General features: G+C 46.3%; 1 protein-coding gene across 6 annotated transcripts in view; it reads left to right on the top strand.

Moving 5' to 3' along the window:
• The window catches only part of FAM13A (family with sequence similarity 13 member A), a 239,073-nt gene that overhangs the window by 4,129 nt on the left and 217,148 nt on the right, over nt 1-17,796 (top strand). For 4 of the 6 annotated variants that reach the window (XM_075066152.1, XM_032767535.2, XM_032767554.2 and 1 more), the window contains exon 1: nt 12,226-12,472. In XM_075066152.1, the coding sequence (XP_074922253.1) occupies nt 12,226-12,472 (247 nt within the window). Of the gene's footprint in view, nt 1-9,336; nt 9,407-12,225; nt 12,473-17,796 lie in introns of those variants that run through there. The other 2 variants (XM_032767545.2, XM_032767562.2) reach the window with 2 other exon arrangements.

Here is a 17,796-nt window from a genome sequence, read left to right as displayed (position 1 = left end):
GGGTTACCTAGGGAGGTGGTGGAATCTCCTTCCTTAGAGGTTTTTAAGGTCTGGCTTGACAAAGCCCTGGCTGGGATGATTTAGTTGGGGATTGGTCCTGCTTTGAGCAGGGGATTGGATTAGATGACCTCCTGAAGTCCTTTCCAGCTCTGATATTCTATGATTCTGTGATTGGAAAATTGAAGCAGGTTCAGAGAAGAGTCAAAAGAATGGTTAAAGGATTAGAATACCCGTCTTCTAATGATAGACTCAAAGAGCTCATCTGTTTAGTTTACCAAAGAGAAGATTAATGGGTGACTTGATTATGGTGTATAACTACCTACACTGGGAACAAAATAATTAATAATGGACTCTTCAGTCTAGCAGACAAAGGTGGCTGGAAGCTATACAAATTCAGACTGGGAATAAGGTTTACATTTTTAACAGTGAGGGGAGTTAACCATTGGAACAATTTACCAAGGGGCATATGGGATTCTCCATCCCTGACCTTCTTAAGATCAATTTGGGATGTATTTCTAAGAGATCTGCTCTAGGAATTATTTTGGGAGAAGCTCTATGGTCTGTCTTATATAGGAGGTCACTGCAGCCATGAGGCCTTTTTTTGACGATGCTGTGTTGGAGTAGTTTGCATTTTTGGTTAGGGCCCTACCAAATTCATGGACCATTTTGGTCAATTTCACAGTCAGAGGGTTTTAAAATTAGTCAGTTTCATGATTTCAGACGTTTACATCTGAAATTTCAAGGTGTTGTAACTGTGGGGATCCCGGCCCAAAATGGGACAATGCGGAGATTGAAGGTTGTTGAGGGGTGTCACAGGATTGCCACCCTCACTTTGGTGCTGACATCAGAGCTGAGCTCTGAAGGCTGCAGCAACCAACCTTCCTGAAGCTAGAGGAGGTTCCTGGAGGTGGAGGTGGGTCCCAGCTGCTGGGAGTGCCTCAGCTGGGGGCTCCTTGCTACTAGTCCTCTGGCAGATTAACGCATGGGCCCTGGCCAGCTTGGGGGGCCCCCATAAAAATGGGAACCCAGATCCCTGGCTGGAGCCGCAGAGGGCAGAACCCCCCAAGCTAGGCACCCCGAGCCCTGACTAGAGCTGTTGGGAATGGAAACCCTGAGCCGGGTGCCCCGAGCCCTGGCTGGCGTGGCAGGGGTGGGGGGAGCCCTGAGCCGGGCGCCGCCAGCCCTGGCTGGCGCAGCGGGGGGCAGAAGCCCCGAGCCAGGCGTCCCGAGCCCTGGCTGGAGCAGTGGGGGGCCGAAGCCCTGAGCCCTGGCTGGAGGTGGGGTGAAGGGTCGAAACCCCGAACCGGGCGCCCCGAGCCCTGGCTGGTGCGGCGGGGGGCGGAAGCCCTGAACCGAGTGCCCTGAGCCCTGGCTGGAGCAGTGGAGGGTGGAAGCCCTGAGCCCTGGCTGGAGGTGGGGTGGAAGGTGAAAACCCCAAGCCTGGTCACCGTGGCTGGAGCTGCAGGGGACTGAAGCCCCAGGCTTAGGTGCTCAGAGCTGCACTGCCTCTGGAGGTGGGTCTGATCTCCCCACCGAGAGTGGCAGTGCAGAGGAAGAACAAGTCCTGTCCCTCTCCAGCCCAGCAGACTAGCAGCTAGGAGCCCCCAGCTGCTGTGCTCCCACGAGCACAGGGAGATCTGATTTCATGAGGCAGGGCTTATTTCACAGTCGGGACACATGGTTTTCATAGCCATGAAGTTGGTAGGCCCTACTTATGATGCCAGAGAAACTGCTGTGAGAGGAAGTGGACCACATTGGGTCAGTCTGTGCATTTCCAGTGCTTTCTGTTCTCCAGCCACACCTGAGGTTTCTTGTCACATCCTATTCCTTTTATCTGTCTCCAGATCTGTGCTAATCACCGTAGTATCTGAGTTTATTTTTCCCCCCACCTTTCTAAGTTGTGGTGTTCAGGCATGCACATGCCTCCCACCCCACTGGAATTATTAGTGGGAAGAGAGAACTTAAATTAAAAAAACAAACAAAAACAGAATTGGGAGTGTGGAAGTCCTTCAGCCCAGCGGAAGGTCAGGCAGTGCAGTCAGCAAGCAGTACTGCTGCTGTCCACAGCATTAGCAAAGAATCCTCTGGCTCGGTATGGGCAAGAAAGGTATGAGGGTGGGTCCAGGCATACGTAGATGGACTCTTGTCACGGCCAGCTCCCTGTTCATGTGTGGGCTGTCACGGTAGCGGTGCTGAATTCTGGTGTCACGGTGGAAACCGTGAATAATAGTCACTTTCAACCATTGTGATATTACGTACTGTGGGGGAGGGGGAGATGTGGGGAAGTTCCTTTGAACATATAAATACTTCTCCAACCGTTCCTTTCCTCTAGGGAGTGTTGATTGTCACCTGAAGTTTAGATTTATATGCATGGCCAGATAATTTTGGAGCTAGCTTGTGCTCTTGAGTGTCTTTGCATCACGTGCTGGTTATTACCTCTAATTAGAGAGCAGATAATATAGACCTGTACATCAAGCTGTGCAAAGTATGCCCTCTGGATTACAACAGAGTTATTTCAAAAGCCTTCGAGCAATATCTTGTGCAGGCATTAAGATGGTGGTACAGTTGCGCCCTGCAGGAAACCTGTATGTGATTAAAGCTAGCTTGGCGGCCAGTGATACTCAGCTTGTGGCTCTAGCACAGGGGTGGGCAAACTTTTTGGCCCGTGGGCCACATCTGGGTATGGAAATTACATTGCAGGCCATGAATTCTGACAAAATTAGGGGTTGGATGTGGGAGGGGATGGGGGCTTTGGCTAGTGGTGTGGGCTCTGGGATGGGACTGGAGATGAGGGGTTGGGGGTGCAGGAGGGTGCTCCAAGCTGGGACCGAGGGGTTTGGAGGGTGGGAGGGGGATCTGGGCAGGGGCATGGAGTTGGGGCATGGGAAGGGGTCAGGGGTGCAGGCTCTGAGTGGTGCTTACCTCAAGCAACTCCCAGAAGCAGCAGCATGTCTGTCCTCCAGCTCCTACGTGAAGGCATAGCCAGGGAGCTCTGCATGGTGCCCCGTCTGCAGGCGCCGCCCTGCAGCTCCCATTGGCCCTGGTTCCCTGCCAATGGGAGCTACAGGGGTTGTGTTTGGGGTGGGGGCTGCGTTCGGAGCCCCCTGGCTGCTCTACACATAGAAGCCAGAAGTGGGACGTTTCACTGCTTTCTGGAGCCGTGTGGAATGGGGCAAGTCCCAGAGGAAGCTTGAGGGCTGGATTAAAATGTCTGGAGGGCCGCCCACCCATGCTCTAGAGGGCCCTGCATATATCTCCTGTGAAATGCACAGTCCGGTTGGAACCCAGGGCCTTCCCTAGCCATTTTGGTGCCCTATGCAGGCCCCCCTGCAGGAAGGTTGTGTGGGGGCCCCCAGGCCTCTATGGGGGGCAGGGGAGCACTGCTCCCTTGCACTCACTGGCAATGCTGGGCCCAGGTCACTCCACTTACCATGTGGTGAGTGCAGGCCCGTCCCCTGCAGCAGTCCTCAGGGGAGTGGTGGCAGAGCAGGGGTGGGAAGAGGTGGGGCAGGGGCTTTGGGAAAGGAGTGGAGCAGTACACAGCTGTGCAGGGCAGCAGGCAGCAGGGCAGCTGTGTACTTTGCATATGCTGGCTGGTCTTGGGGTCGGAATAGTGATTGCATAAATGTTTCCCATACAAGAGCGCTCTCCTTGCTGCCTGACACATTTAAGTGCTTAGGAAGTGGGGTAAGGAAGAGGTAAAGAGAAGCAATGTTATGTCAAATGGTGGTGTAGAAGCAAAAGGCAATCATGGGGGATTATGGCATTAAGTTGCAATGTTTTAGTTGCTATGTTGTATCACTGTGACTTTACCACATTAGTTTCATGCATTGCCACAACCAAATACCCGAAGCAGTGTTGGTATGTCATATAGGGATTATTTGGTGGCTCTCTGTGATAGGGATGATTGCTACTGATTTTGTTCTATACCGATGTTGAGAGTCACTTATGCAAATCATTGAAGGTTTCCTAGGTAGGGAGATTCACTACAGTTAAGAACCAGAGTGTGTCAGGCCTAGTCTACACTACGCGTTTAAACCGATTTTAGCAGGTTAAACCAATTTAACGCTGCACCCGTCCACACAACGAGGCCCTTTATATCGATATAAAGGGCTCTTTAAACCGGTTTCTGTACTCCTTCCCAACGAGAGGAGTAGCGCTGAAATCGGTATTACCATATCGGATTAGGGTTAGTGTGGCCGCAAATCGATGGTATTGGCCTCCGGGCGGTATCCCACAGTGCACCATTGTGGACCGACTTGGAAAGCAATCTTGAACCTCGGATGCACTGGCCAGCGTAGACAGGAAAAAGCCCGCAAACTTTTGATTTCATTTCCTGTTTTGCCAGCGTGGAGCTCTGATCAGCACGGATGCAATGCAGTCCCAAATTCCAAAAAAGAGCAGTCCAGCATGGACCGTACGGAGCATACTGGATCTTGATCGCTGTATGGGAGACAAAAATCTGTTTCTATCAGGCTTCCGTATACAAGAAGACAAATTGCCAAAGCGTTGGAAAAAACTCACAGGCTATGATACAGAGTGGGGACCACGCACAGTGCTGCATGACAGCGTAATGGAAAGCCAAAGATCAAATGGGCGCTCATGGGGGAGGGAGGGATGGGAGGGGGTACTGAGGACTCTTAGCTATCCCACAAGTCAGCAGATTCGAAAAAGCATTTACATTCGTGGCTGAGTTCCCAATGCTTGTAGGGTCAGACACATTGCCGGGTTGGGTCCAGGCTTATGTAGTCGTTTAATTTACCCCCTCCCCCCAATGAAAGAAAACGGGAAAAAAATCGTTTCTTGACTTTTTTCGATGTCACCCTATGGTTCTACTGCATGCTGTGGTAGACGCGATGCAGCGGCCACGTGTACAGCAGTATCCTTCCCTCCCTCCCCGGTGGCAGATGGTACAATATGGGACTGCTTATCCGCCTCATCATCATCCCGTGAGTGCTCCTGGGTGGCCTCAGGTGAGGTTAGGCGGGGGGCACTCTGGGTTAAAAAGTAGGAATGATCCGGTCATATCCCAGTAGATATGACAGAACGCGCTGATACTGTTCTTATAATAGCAAAACTTGGGGTGCCTAAACTCATCAGCCCCCTCCTTTGCTTGTAAAGAAGTATTTCTGTACTCCCTAGACTATCATAGCAGCGGATTGCTGGCTCCTTCCCCCTGCCTAGACTATCTATAGCGCTGAAGGCTGCTCCCCTCATTTTATCTCACTAACAGTCAGTGTTTCTTATTCCTGATTCTTTATTACTTCATACACAAATGGGGGGACACTTCTGGATACCAGGGGTTGGGGGAGCAGGCGAAGCAATGGATGGGGATTGTTGCGGGGTGCACCCCCTAGAATGGCTTGCAGCTCATATTCTGCGGATCTGACATGGAGCGGGTTGCTTCTGGAATACACTGGTTCATGTAGTCATTGCACCATATTCTAGGCAAGGACTGACTCTATTTTCAATTGATACCATAAAGGATGGGACTTGACTTGGGGAGTCATTATCCCATCTTTATGTCTCTGCACCTTCGGCCGACCTCAGCCAGGGGGCACCCATGACAGCAGCAGGACGGACAGAATGACTGATAACCGTCTCTGCTGTCTTGGCAAGGCAATGAATGCTGCCCGTGTAGCGCCCTTGCGTACCGCATCTGTTGAGAAACTCAGTTAGACATACCGGTGACAGTAAAAAAAGCTGAGTGGGTTCCATGGTTGCCATGCTATGGCGTCTACCAGAGGAATCCAGGGAAAAGGGCACGAAATGATTGTGTGCCGTTGCTTTCATGGAGGAAGGAACGAGTGATGACATTTACCCAGAATCACTCGCGACACTGTTTTTGCACCATCATGCATTGGAGTCTCATCCCAGAATTCCAATGGGCAGGGGAGACTGTGGGAACTATGGGATAGCTACAGGATAGCTACCCACAGTGCAACGCTCCAGAAATCGACACTAGCCTCGAACCATGGACGCACACCACCGAATTAATGTGCTTAGTGTGGCCACGTGCACTCAACTTTATACAATCTGTTTTACAAAACCAGTTTATGTAAAATCGGAATAATCCCGTAGTGTAGACATACCTTCAGTGTCTGCCTTACTTCTTCAGATCCTTGGAGCTGTTGATGCAGCATGCTTTCCTCCTAACAATTCTCAGCCTGACCCCTGGTCTAGAAACTGCTGGGAGTGAGGGAACAAGTCCCCCAGGAGCATGTTTCCAGGGGAAGGACCAGAGAATGCTTAAACCTAGGCTGGTATTAGTTGGTAGGTGCAAGAAAAGATTGGACTGCGTCTGTGTGAACAATGGGAGGTTGAGCTGCGGTGCTGCAATGGGCAAAGTAAGTGGAGGTGGGATGGGGATAGCCGCACTTGGGAAGCGTTTTTTGTTTGGAAGAGGGATAGGGGAGTAGACGATGCATGTACTTGTCATCTTTCTGAAGAGGTTAAGCAAGTACATCAGAATAGTACTGAGGGAGGAGACCTGTTGCGTGTTAATGAAGATCATGAGTTTAAAAAAAATGCAGACTCTAGCTCCTGGCAGTCCTTGTTAATTGCGTCTTTCAGCTGCAGTAACTTCTCCCTGGGAACACTCCTCGTCATTGCCACTGTTGGCCAACAGATCAGTTTTTATTCTTCAACTGTTATGAAAATCAGAATTTCTGGTCCACTCTGATAAATAAGTTTTTGAAAGCCTTGTAGTAAAGCGCTTGTTATTTCTCTTGGGATCATGGTTTTAATCCATCAGTCTTACTGATGGACAGTCTTTTCCCCAGAGACTATTGTCCAGGTCCTAGTCTGAGACATGTTATCTGGTTTCACCTTTGTAACTACAGTGAAGGTTAAGAAGAACACAGCTCTGTGTGATTTTTGTGAAAAGCATGTTAGTGGCTTAAGGAGAGGAATGGAGTAGGAGGATGTTGACTCAAATCCACTCTTGAGTCCTGTAATTCTTTGAAGGAAACAGAAAACTAAAAGACAGTTGATATTAAGGTAATAGTAACCGTCTTTTACTGGTCCATTCCCTCACTTTGCAGGTGCAGGTACATATTAAATTGACAAATCTGTTCTTAAAGGAGAACTGAAATTTAATATAGGTGATTCTAATAATTTCACCTAATTACAAAAAAGACTCAATCACTTACAGAAAAAACCTCTTTGGTCCCAAGGCAATATTTATGTGGCTGATGTCAGCTGGGCCCGGGCCCATCCCCTGCCCCTCTGACTTGTGATTCAGTCCCTTCCCGCCTACCCCTGAAAAAACTCTATTCTCTTTGCTCCATTTTCACTCAGTCTCTGGACACCTCATCTTCTCTCTTGAAGTTAAGTTCTCCTGTACCTGATGACCTAGCCCACCTCCACGGGCCAGATTTTCAAAGGAGCTCAACTTCTACTTAGGCACCTAGGTCCTGATTCAGGAAAGCAGCAGGTATTCCTGACAGCACTGTAATCATGTGTTTAAAGTTAAACACATGCCAGTGCTGTTCTGAATAGCATGTACTTAAATCTATTTCTAAAGTGCTCTTGTGAGGTCAGCTTCCAAAAGAGAGCCGAATATTCAAAAGAGCTCAGGACTTGGAATGCAGTTGGAAGATCTGGGCCCTTATTTTAGTGCCTAATGGGAGCTGAGCTGTTTTGAAAATCTGGCCCTGAATTTCAACTCCTAGTTGAGTAATTTCTAGCCTTTGCTGGAAATCAAACTCTGGTAGAAGCCTGAATGAAAGGGAACGGGGCAGAGTCTGGAACTCTCTCTAGTTCTCTTCCAAGTGTTGTAAAGTGTTCTGGAATTTTATGGATGCTTGAATACTGTAGTTACTGTCTCATGCTCCTCCCACCCTGATACCACATGCTATACGTTCTGTAGTGCACTTTGACGTGCGTGGTAGCAGAGTGCACTTGCCCAGTATACGACAGGCTACCATGCTGTAGATTTAAACCCTGACTTGTCATCCACTAAGTCTCTGTGTAGACAAGCCATTGTTCTCTCTGTTTCTTTTGCCATCTGACCAATACCACAGGAGAAGAGGACCGCCCAAGAGGATTATGTTTGTGTCATTTAAGCTTCAGGGGAGAGGAGAGGGGAATGAGCGGTATTGCAAGCATTTCAAAATTCAGGTCACGTAATGGGTCTCATAGTACTGTATTCTAACTTGGCACTTCTAAGTACAGTACTGGATTGAGATGAGGTGGCATATTAGTACTGAATTTGAGGTTAATAGAATTACGCCTTAGGAAACCTTACATGAAAATTTATCAGCTCATGCACAAAATCTACTTGCCTGTCCTTTGCCGTGATTGAAGCTAATAGGAGAGGGAAAAGATAACATTCACCTGTGTAAAAATAATAATGAATAATAATTCTCTCCGGGTGAATGGACATGTTTTGCAAGGCTGATTTAATCATACATTATATTGGTGACAGAACTGTCATGTCTAAGACTTTTTTACTTTAACCATTAAATGTGTCAAGTTAAAAATGCCACTGTAAATTTCTGTAGGAACATTCCCCATTACTGCAAAAGGCCTAGATGTTGCCCTTGTTCTTATGCCATCCAGTTATTTGTCATGTTATTTGTTATTTGTCAAGCTATGTAATTATTTTGTTGCCACAATTTTAAAAGGAATTAATGCATTTGCTACTTTGAATTGAATGGCAACTGCCATTTACTAGGTTAGGCTAAATGGAGCCGTTAAAATGATGCAGTGGAAGTGACCTATGCTATACGTACTCTATGCAGAATGCATTTTGTTTTGAGAAATCAGCATTGCTTCAGAAAGTTGAGAAGTTTGTGTGTTGGCTAGTACTGTACTGTGGAGTCTTCACAAAGGGATTTATTCAGCCTGAAGGTATGTTTTGAGTTTTGTAACAGGCTGGAAGGAGGAAAGAAGTATTAGTATCACTAACTCAGAAATGGGAATAATGAGGCAGAGTCACCGAGTGTTAGCCTCTGCCTGAGGTGAGATTGTTGTCAGGGTGACGTTACTCTGTAGGACTCATCTTCTGTAAAGTCTTTGGACTGCCTGCCTGTAAGAAATGCCTGGTAATTAATGAAGAGATGTTAAGGACTTAAGTACCAAGTCACATGACTCCTCCAGACTGCCAATAAAAGACTCCCTGGAATCAGATTTCAACTGCAGGGGCTGATCCCAGCCATGCGTGTTGAATCTAAGAAGCAAAAGCAAACTTTGCAGGAGATTCAGCCAACAAAATAATAAGAGTTTCGTAGCAATTTTTGGCCCATTTTTGGGGCTATTTTTGCCTTTTTCCCCTGATCTATAAGGCTTTCATGGCATGGACTCTTAATAGCCTTCATTACTTTGCTTAATGCTTTCATCCCATCTTTATCAGTTCGTCTAGACACTTCCTGAAAGAATGGGGGCAGGCGCATTAGCCATCTGTGTGAGTACAGACTGTCTGTTGTTTGCGGAGGGAGGCCTCTTCCAGTCACTAGTTTATTAAATTGCATAAACTTAACAGTGTGTGCATCTGCAGGGGGAAGATGTTGAATAGTATCAACATGTCTGAGATTGGATGACTTACTTTTTTATCTTTCAAATCTAAACTAACCAATCACTGTGGATCTATTCAGGATTTTCTTCTTCTGCTCCATCCACAACATCCTTGCACTGTAAGCCATTGTTAATTTCATGGGGGGGGATGAGTGAGTATTTCCTAGTTTCCGTCTCACTTTTATTCTGAACCGAAATACAGGCTGGCTCTCTCTCTCTCTCCCCTCTGTTTATATTGGACACCTAGTCCAGGAGGCTGTTACAGTGGGAACATGATACATGTACTAGAACTGACATGTTTTTGGTTAATTCAATAAACTGAAATGGTATGACTGGTATTTCTCCTCTCTTGTTTTTGATCCTAATCTTTTCACTCTATTTTATGTTTAGATGACCTGTTGCCCCTTGGAAACAGTGTCTAGTGATGGTGAAATTGATTGACAGTTTTGTTTTTAAACGACAGGCCAACTGCAACATGTAGTTTAATTAAGATAATTTAAAAAGGGCAGAAGTGAAAAAACATGTTTCTGAAGTGTATGACTAGTCTTGTAAAATTCATACTGCTGTATCTTGTTACAGTCTGCAATGCCATTAAGCAAAAAATAGTTAAGTGGGCCAATCATTTATATCCTTTATCTAAAAAAAAGCAACTGATTACAGGAATCAGTGAATTTAAAAAAGAGAAGTATAACCATATTTTGATTAATTTATTTCACCAACTGAGACTAAGTAGGATTCAGTTCACTGCTTAGAGACTGCCACGGGGAATGATTTCTTACTGATTACTTAAGTAGGTTTTTTCTTTCTGCTAGAGGCAAGACTTTTGTATTTTACATAGTTAGGTCTAACAAAGATTTATAAATATGTCAGGAATTACACAGGATATGTCCACTTTAAACAATTTCCTTTTTCTAATCTATGTTAAAGAATAGGACTGGGAGATCTGGATTCTGTTTCTGGATCTTTTCCAGACTTCCTTTGTAAACCTGAGCAACACACATCCCTCGGGCTTCAGTTTCCCCATTGTGAAATCGAGATGGGTGACCACTTACCAGCTTCCCAGTGATTATATGCGGCTAAGACATGCATAAGAGTTTACAAGTTTGGGGCCTTAATTAGAAAAGTGTTTCAAAATCCTCTAATGGAAGTATTATTATGATCATTATTATGTGTCTGGTCCATACAACCCAATCTTTGTGTTGGTATATATCTTAAATGAAAATACCTACGGTAGTCACTTGTAATTCTCATAAGAAATATTATTTTTAAAATGGCATCTTGGCAACAGTCAGTGGAAACTGGAATTTAAACATTGACTATACTTATTTATCATATGTATTTATAAGGTGATCATTACAACACAATTTTTAATTATATGGACTAATACACTTTCTCAAATAATATGGAGTATTTATAGCTTATCCTATAACCTTAGATACACAAGCAACATCTTCTTTATATGTCAGACCAGCACAGTCCAAGAAAGTCATTTACATACCAGATAGCATGAAGTTGCCAAGTCCTGGTATCAAACAGATGATTCTAGTACACATTTCCTCAGAGAAGCTGTGCTTAGCAAAAAGATGCATCAATCTTGGTAAGAAACGATTAATGCAAATTCTCTCTTGTACCTGGAACAAGGTACAACCTGGCTTAATAGCAGAGTCTGGGCAAGTGTTCAAGTTAATTAATGAGGTGGAGTTGAAACATGTTGCATTTAAAGAAATTAGAAAATAGTAATGTTTATTTGAAAACAAAACCATAGGTGTGAGTATCATTAAATAGCTCTATCCCTATATGTTGTAACACACAATTTGCAGACAAGATTTGAGACATTTCTACAGGGTTTCTACAGAAAGACTTGAGACATTTCTACCAGCTTATTATCAATACATTCCCAGATTCAGCTGTTTCTTATATGCCACACTTTGAATTCCATGGTGTCATGGGTCATCGCCACCAATCTTGTTAGCTGCTAATAAACTTGATGCCAGAAATATGTGAAAACACTTTTTAAAAAATGCTGGTTGAATGGATTTAGGTGAGTTATATTCTGCTTGCCTATAATAAAAAACCAAAGATGATGTGATGTATGATTCGTTAAGCTACTGCTAGATGAAGAGAGTTCTCCTTTTAACCACAAGCTATCTTATCGTGGTTTACATTTCTATCCTTATCTATTACTTACCCTGTTACCAATAGGTTTTATCTGGACACTTTATCTTGTGGATTCTTCATATCTTGCAGTCTTAAGTCAAGGAGAGTTACCTTTCCAAAAGATAATGCTGTCGTTTCAAACAGAAGTTATGGGCTTGATGCAGAAATTATTGGGTGAGGGAGGTTCTTTTCTCTGTGTTATATAGGAGGTCAGACTTGGTGGTCAGAGTGGTCCCTTCTGGCATTAAAATCGGAGTATAAGTTGATGATTGAGATTTTGCAGCTAACATAAGTGGTCCCTTCTGAGTCTGGCCCACTGGTTACTGCAGCAGTATAGCTTGGCTACTGCAGTGTATTATCCACTTATCTCCTAGCTACAGATAAGTTGTGGCTTTGGACTCCTCCTCCTTACTTTCTTTTTCCGTTCTCTGTCCTACCGGTTTATAATGTACTACTTCATAGAAATTTTTGCTGTGGGCTAAAGTAAAACAAATAAAAAAACCCACCAGCCCTACAGACTGTTCTATTTCAAAAGCTTAATTCTTAACTGACATGCAACCTCCTGTAGTAGATGTGACCGACTGTTCTCTTTTCCTCTGCTCCCTTAAGCAAAGTAAATCAGCAGTGAGGCTGAAGGAAGACATGAAAAAGATAGCTGCGCTGCCACTGAGCAAGCAGAGGGATGATAGCTGTCAGAAGGTGTTCGGTGTGAGCCTCCAGGACCTCCAGCAGCAGGGACTTACCACGAATGGCCTCCCAGCGGTGGTGTGGAATACTGTAGAATATCTCACCCAGCATGGTAAAGTTGACACAGTCTCTTTCATTTAATCGTGTTATTTATGTAAGTCTCTTCAAAGGAAGTTTTCTGTTTGTTTATTTATTTTTTGTTTATTCGGCATGAAAACTGAATCAAGTTGTGGCTCAAACTGGGTGCTGAAAATAATAATGCATTTGGTTTTCCTTTTTTTGTTTGGTTGCCTTTATGTGGAAGTATATTCAAAGGGACATTCGCAAATGTAATCTGCTGTGTTATAAAGTGACTATAAAGAATCTATTCATTTTATAATTTAAACAGTTTTCATAACTAGACTTGCATTATTGATTGATTCAAATTAACCAGCTATGCCCATCATTTCCAACTCTAGGTCGTACACATAAGCATAGTAAAAAGAACAGGAGTACTTGTGGCACATTTGTTAGTCTCTAAGGTGCCACAAATACTCCTGTTCTTTTTGCGGATACAGACTAACATGGCCGCTACACTGAAATAAGCATAGTAGTGAGTGTGTACGATTGTGAATAGAATGCTGTGTGTAATTGTAAGCCCCAGAATGGGCTTTTGATTTTTATCAACTAGCATTGGAAGGTTTCATGTAAGCCTTTAAACTTCCAACCTCTCCTTCCATACATTTAAGCTGTAGAACAGAATGAACTTCTTTCTCAGCAGATAAAATACACCTCTTTGCAGAGGGCCAATGCAAGGCCATTGGTACAAATGTGAAGCACTTCTGTGGCTCTTAAACGATGGCTAAGGCCTTGGCTACACTGGCGCTTTACAGCGCTGCAACTTTCTCACTCAGGGGTGTGAAAAAACACCTCCCTGAGTGCATCAAGTTACAGCGCTGCAAAGCGCCAATGTAAACAGTGCCCCAGTGCTGGGAGCGCGGCTCCCAGCGCTGCAAGCTAATCCCCACGGGGAGGTGGAGTACGTGCAGCGCTGGGAGAGCTTTCTCCCAGCGCTGGCACCGTGACCACACTCGCCCTTCAAAGCTCTGTCGCGGGAGCGCTCCTGCGGCAGCGCTTTGGAGTTTCGAGTGTAGCCAAGCCCTAAGCCTTGTGCTGGCCTGCTGCATGGGAGTGAATTTCACCCTGTGAGAATTTACATATTCTGGTCTCACTCTAGAGAGTGGAACAATGTCCTTTTTTAAGATTCTCCTTCATGTCTGCTTTATAAAAGCCCTGTAATACTGGTTAAATTGCAGTGTTTAGGTTTCCAGCCCACACTCTGAGAAAATAACCAAGCTTTTAAAAAAAAAAGTCACAATAAACTAACAGGGGTTAGTATAGGAAGTGAATTCACAGTGCAATAGCTGTTCGTGACTAACTCTCAACAAATGACTTTCCATGTAGGTAAAGCTAAACAGGGACAAAGCACTCTTATTCTGGAATAAGAGTGTCCACATACAGAGTTATTCAGGAGCAGCTGTTCCTGGATAATTCCATGGTCAGACAAGCTGTAAGATATTTCAGATGTGATGGAGGAGGGAGAAATCAAGGTCCTGAGTCTCTTCTCACTTAAACTTATATAACTCCATTTCAGTCAATAGAGGTACACTGGTATAAAAGAGGTGTGAAATCTCAGTCACCCCCCAAGATCTTTTCATAGCAGGTGATGTGGGTGATTGCTGTTTGGGGGCATGGTTTGGACCTCACTTTTGTTTAATTGATTTGGTTAGTGGGAAGGAGGGTTGATCATTTTTAGATACATTTTCATTTTGTGTCATATCAATGAGGAGGCCAATTTGGTAATGCCTTGATGTAGTACTTGTAGCATGTACAATCCTTTGGAATTGGAGTCACAATACCAGTCCACTGGAGGTTATATTGTACATTGGAGAATGATTAGGATTCTCAGCATACATTAGGGTGACCAGACATCCCGATATTAGGGGACTTGTCCCGCATCCTGACCTTACATCGGTCAGGACGCTTTTTGTCCCGATATGGGGGGCTGTCCGGACCGCAGCCGTGGCGCCGCCGCTCACTGCTTCCTGGTGCAGCTCCCTGTGTCTGCCTGCCCGCCGGCGGGAGCGTCACGTGCTGCAGGGGCGGGGCTTGCAGGCGCTGAGAGTGGGCAGAGAGCCCTCTGCTCCCCGACCCGACCCGTGACCCTAGGAGCCAGAGGGACCAGCCTGCCGGATGCTTCCCAGGATGGGAGCCGCCCCAGGTGAGTACCGCCAGGACTCCCCACCTCGCCCCCTGGCAGGTCCCTCTGGCTCTTAGGGTTGGGGGGCTCTGTGTGCTGCCAGTGCCTGCAAGCCCTGTTCCACAGCTCTGGCAGCTCCCATTGGTGCTTTTCCCAGCTAGTGGGAGCCACAGAGCTCACGCTTGTGGTGGGCGCAGCACGTGGAGAATCTGGAGACTCCCCTCGCCACTCTCACCCTTAGGAGCCAGAGACCTCCCAGCAGGGCTGGTGAGTGCAGCCTGGGAAAGAGGCAGGGTGTGGTGGAGTGAGTGTCTGGGAGGTGTGTGTGGGGGGGTTCTGGGCTGTGAGGGTGTGGAGGGCACTGAGCTGTGGGGGAGGTTTGTGTATTCTGGGGTTCTAGACAATGGGGCCTTTTGGGGGATGCTGTGTGGTGGGGGATATCTGTGTGCATCAGGGCACTGGACAGTCCGGGTCTGTGTGCGGCATTGTGTAGTTGTGGTGGTGGTGGGGCTGTGGGGAAGGGAGGGAGAGAGGGGAAATTTGTGTGTATTGGGAAACTAGCGAGTGGGGGTTTCTGTGTGGGGTGCTGGGCAGCTGTGGTGGGAACTCTGGATGGGGGGGTGCTGGGCAGGGTGTGTGCACAGCACTGTGCGTTTGTGGTAGAACGGTTGTAGGGGGGCTCTGGGTATAGTGGATCCAGGGGATGCTGGGCAAGGGAGCTGTGTGGCGCAGCATGGCCCCATCCCCAACAGGAAGGGGCATGCTGGTAGCACAGGGCCAGGCGGACCAGTGTGCCCTTGGCTCTGGTCGGGGCTATGCACCTGTATCTGTCTCTCTCTCCCTCCCCCACACTCCCCACTCTTGCGATCTGGTCACCCTAGCATACATTATGGTGAAATCTTCCCTAAACCCTTGACAAGATTAGTAATAAGTATTCCTCTGTTGTATGCATTGTGAAGGGCCAATAGTCTTCCCTTGGGAAGTAACATACAGTGCGTGGGCCAGATTCTCCACTACTTTGTCTGACGCAAGGTCATTGTCATAAACTGGTGCAGTGCAGTGGGGTCTCAAGCCACGTGTATTTTATAGTGGTGCAGTGCTGCACCTGTATTACCCCAATGTGTCTAAAATGTTGTCAGGCTGGGGATGAAGATTGACTGGTGCTCCCTTTGAAGTCTTCCAGTGTTGCTCCTTAACTGGCATGAGAGAGCGCTGTGGACTGTGATCGCATACAGCAATGGAAGTTGGCTGGAACACTCGATAGTTTTTGTAAGAAGGTTCCTAGATCAGATGTTCCTCTGGATTTTTCCCCTCTCCACTGAAAACATTTCTGTGCAACTACAGTTTGCTCTCTCAAATTCTCTGAGCAAGAATGTGGACTTCCTTTAGAAGGCTTCTTGGCATTGATCCCCAGTGCTGGATGGGTGTGAATGAACAAGCATCCCAAAGTGCCATGACCACTCAAATGAGTGTACACGAGATGCTGCTGGGTTTTGCACAGCTTCTTCAGCTCCTTCTGTTTTCCCATGGAACCTTTCTGGCCATCATCGTGTCTTCTTTCACTTGGGTTTCCTCGGGGACTCTTCGTCTGGTTTTGTTTTTTGTTTTGTTTGGATTCTCCTTTATCCAAACTTAACAGCTTCGCATCTTCTGGTTAGTGAGAGAAACAAACTTGTCTTTATTGTCCCAACACCTTGCTGTTTGAGTTTAATTTTACATTGACATATTTTCCTTCGGTACTATCACTTGCATGAGGACGGTAGGAACTGGAGCAGTCAGTTTCTGCAGGATTTAAAAAAAAAAACAACAACCCATGAACCCTTTACTGGCCTGTATGACTGGAAACATAACCTTCCAAATGTGAATCAGTGCAGTGCCCGATTTTGTCACCTCTCTTCATTCTGAGCAGTGTGTTACTCGGTGAGGAATTGTACTGAAATCAGGTAGGGGATTGGCTGAGACCCATCTGGTGAATGTACCCTTTTCTTTAGATACGTGACTCTTTCCTCTCGGTTGCTCCGTGCATCTCTGATCGTTAGATTGTAAGCTTCCCAAGGCAGGGGCTGTGTAGATATTGCTGACTTGTGCAACAGCAAGCATGTAATAACAGCTAATGTGAGAGCATTCATCAGCAAGCCTCGTACCATCCCCTAGGTCAGTGGTCTCCAACCTTTTTTGATCACACAGCCCATGTAAAAATGTTTTGAGCTTGCACTCCCTGCTCCTGGCTGAACTGTTGAATGGGGGGCGGGGGGGAAAGCCACTCGGACTCCCAGCTGAACTCCCAAGGGGCGGGGGAAACTTGGGCTCCTGGCTGAACTGCCAAAGGGGGGGGAAGTGGTGCTGCTCCGGTGGCGCTCTTCCTGCCATGCACCTTGAAGGATCCTCTTGCACACCCCACTTTGGAGACCAGTGCCCTAGGTCAAAAGGGGATGGTACAAGGAAGACAAATCCTAGGACTCCAAATGACAGAGATTCCTGGCTTCTGTGAGTGAGGGGGGTTGTGTAGAGACAGGTTAGGATGGAGGAAAGGATTCTTTGCTTTTCTACCCCTCAACCTTCTGGCTACATTTATTGAGAGAAAAGGGGAGGTGTCTGCTACTGTGTCCTTCTTCCAACCTCCATTATTGAGCCCGGGGATATCCTCTGTTTTTTGACAAGCAACAACAGAATAGAATCAGCCTGATTTTTTTACTGATCTAGTCTGCATGATGAGAAATACTCTTCTTTCCCAGTAGATTCACGAGGCTGTGAGTTAGGGTTGCCAACTTTCTAATTCCAGAAAACTGAACACCGTTGCTCCACCCTTTTCTGGGGCCCTACCCCTTCCTGAGGCCCCACCCCCACGCACTCCATTCCCCCCTCCCTCTGTCACTTGCTCTCACTCACCCTCTCTCATGTGCTCACTTTCACTGCAAGGCTCAAACAGGCAGAGTTATTGTTTTGACAGAGGTATTACGCTAAGTTCAGGTTTGATTTGTTACAGGATGCTAGAGCTGGCAGCAAAATAGTCAAAAAGCATAATTTAAACAAAAATGAAATTTCACAAGGTTTTCACGATTCTTTCCCTCACCTCTTCCCGTTTTTCGTAACCAGCTCCATGTATTTTGCTCACTAAAGTTATTGTAACTTTGTGTGGAATTAGGACCACACATTATCACAGCTGCAATGGGTCCATTAAAGGCCCACTCCTGAAG

This window comes from Chelonoidis abingdonii, chromosome 5 (genome assembly GCF_003597395.2).
Source record: "Chelonoidis abingdonii isolate Lonesome George chromosome 5, CheloAbing_2.0, whole genome shotgun sequence".
NCBI classification, from domain to species: Eukaryota; Metazoa; Chordata; order Testudines; family Testudinidae; genus Chelonoidis; species Chelonoidis abingdonii.
The sequence above is the reverse complement of the archived record's forward strand: the minus strand, read 5'-3'. Positions and strand labels throughout refer to the sequence as shown.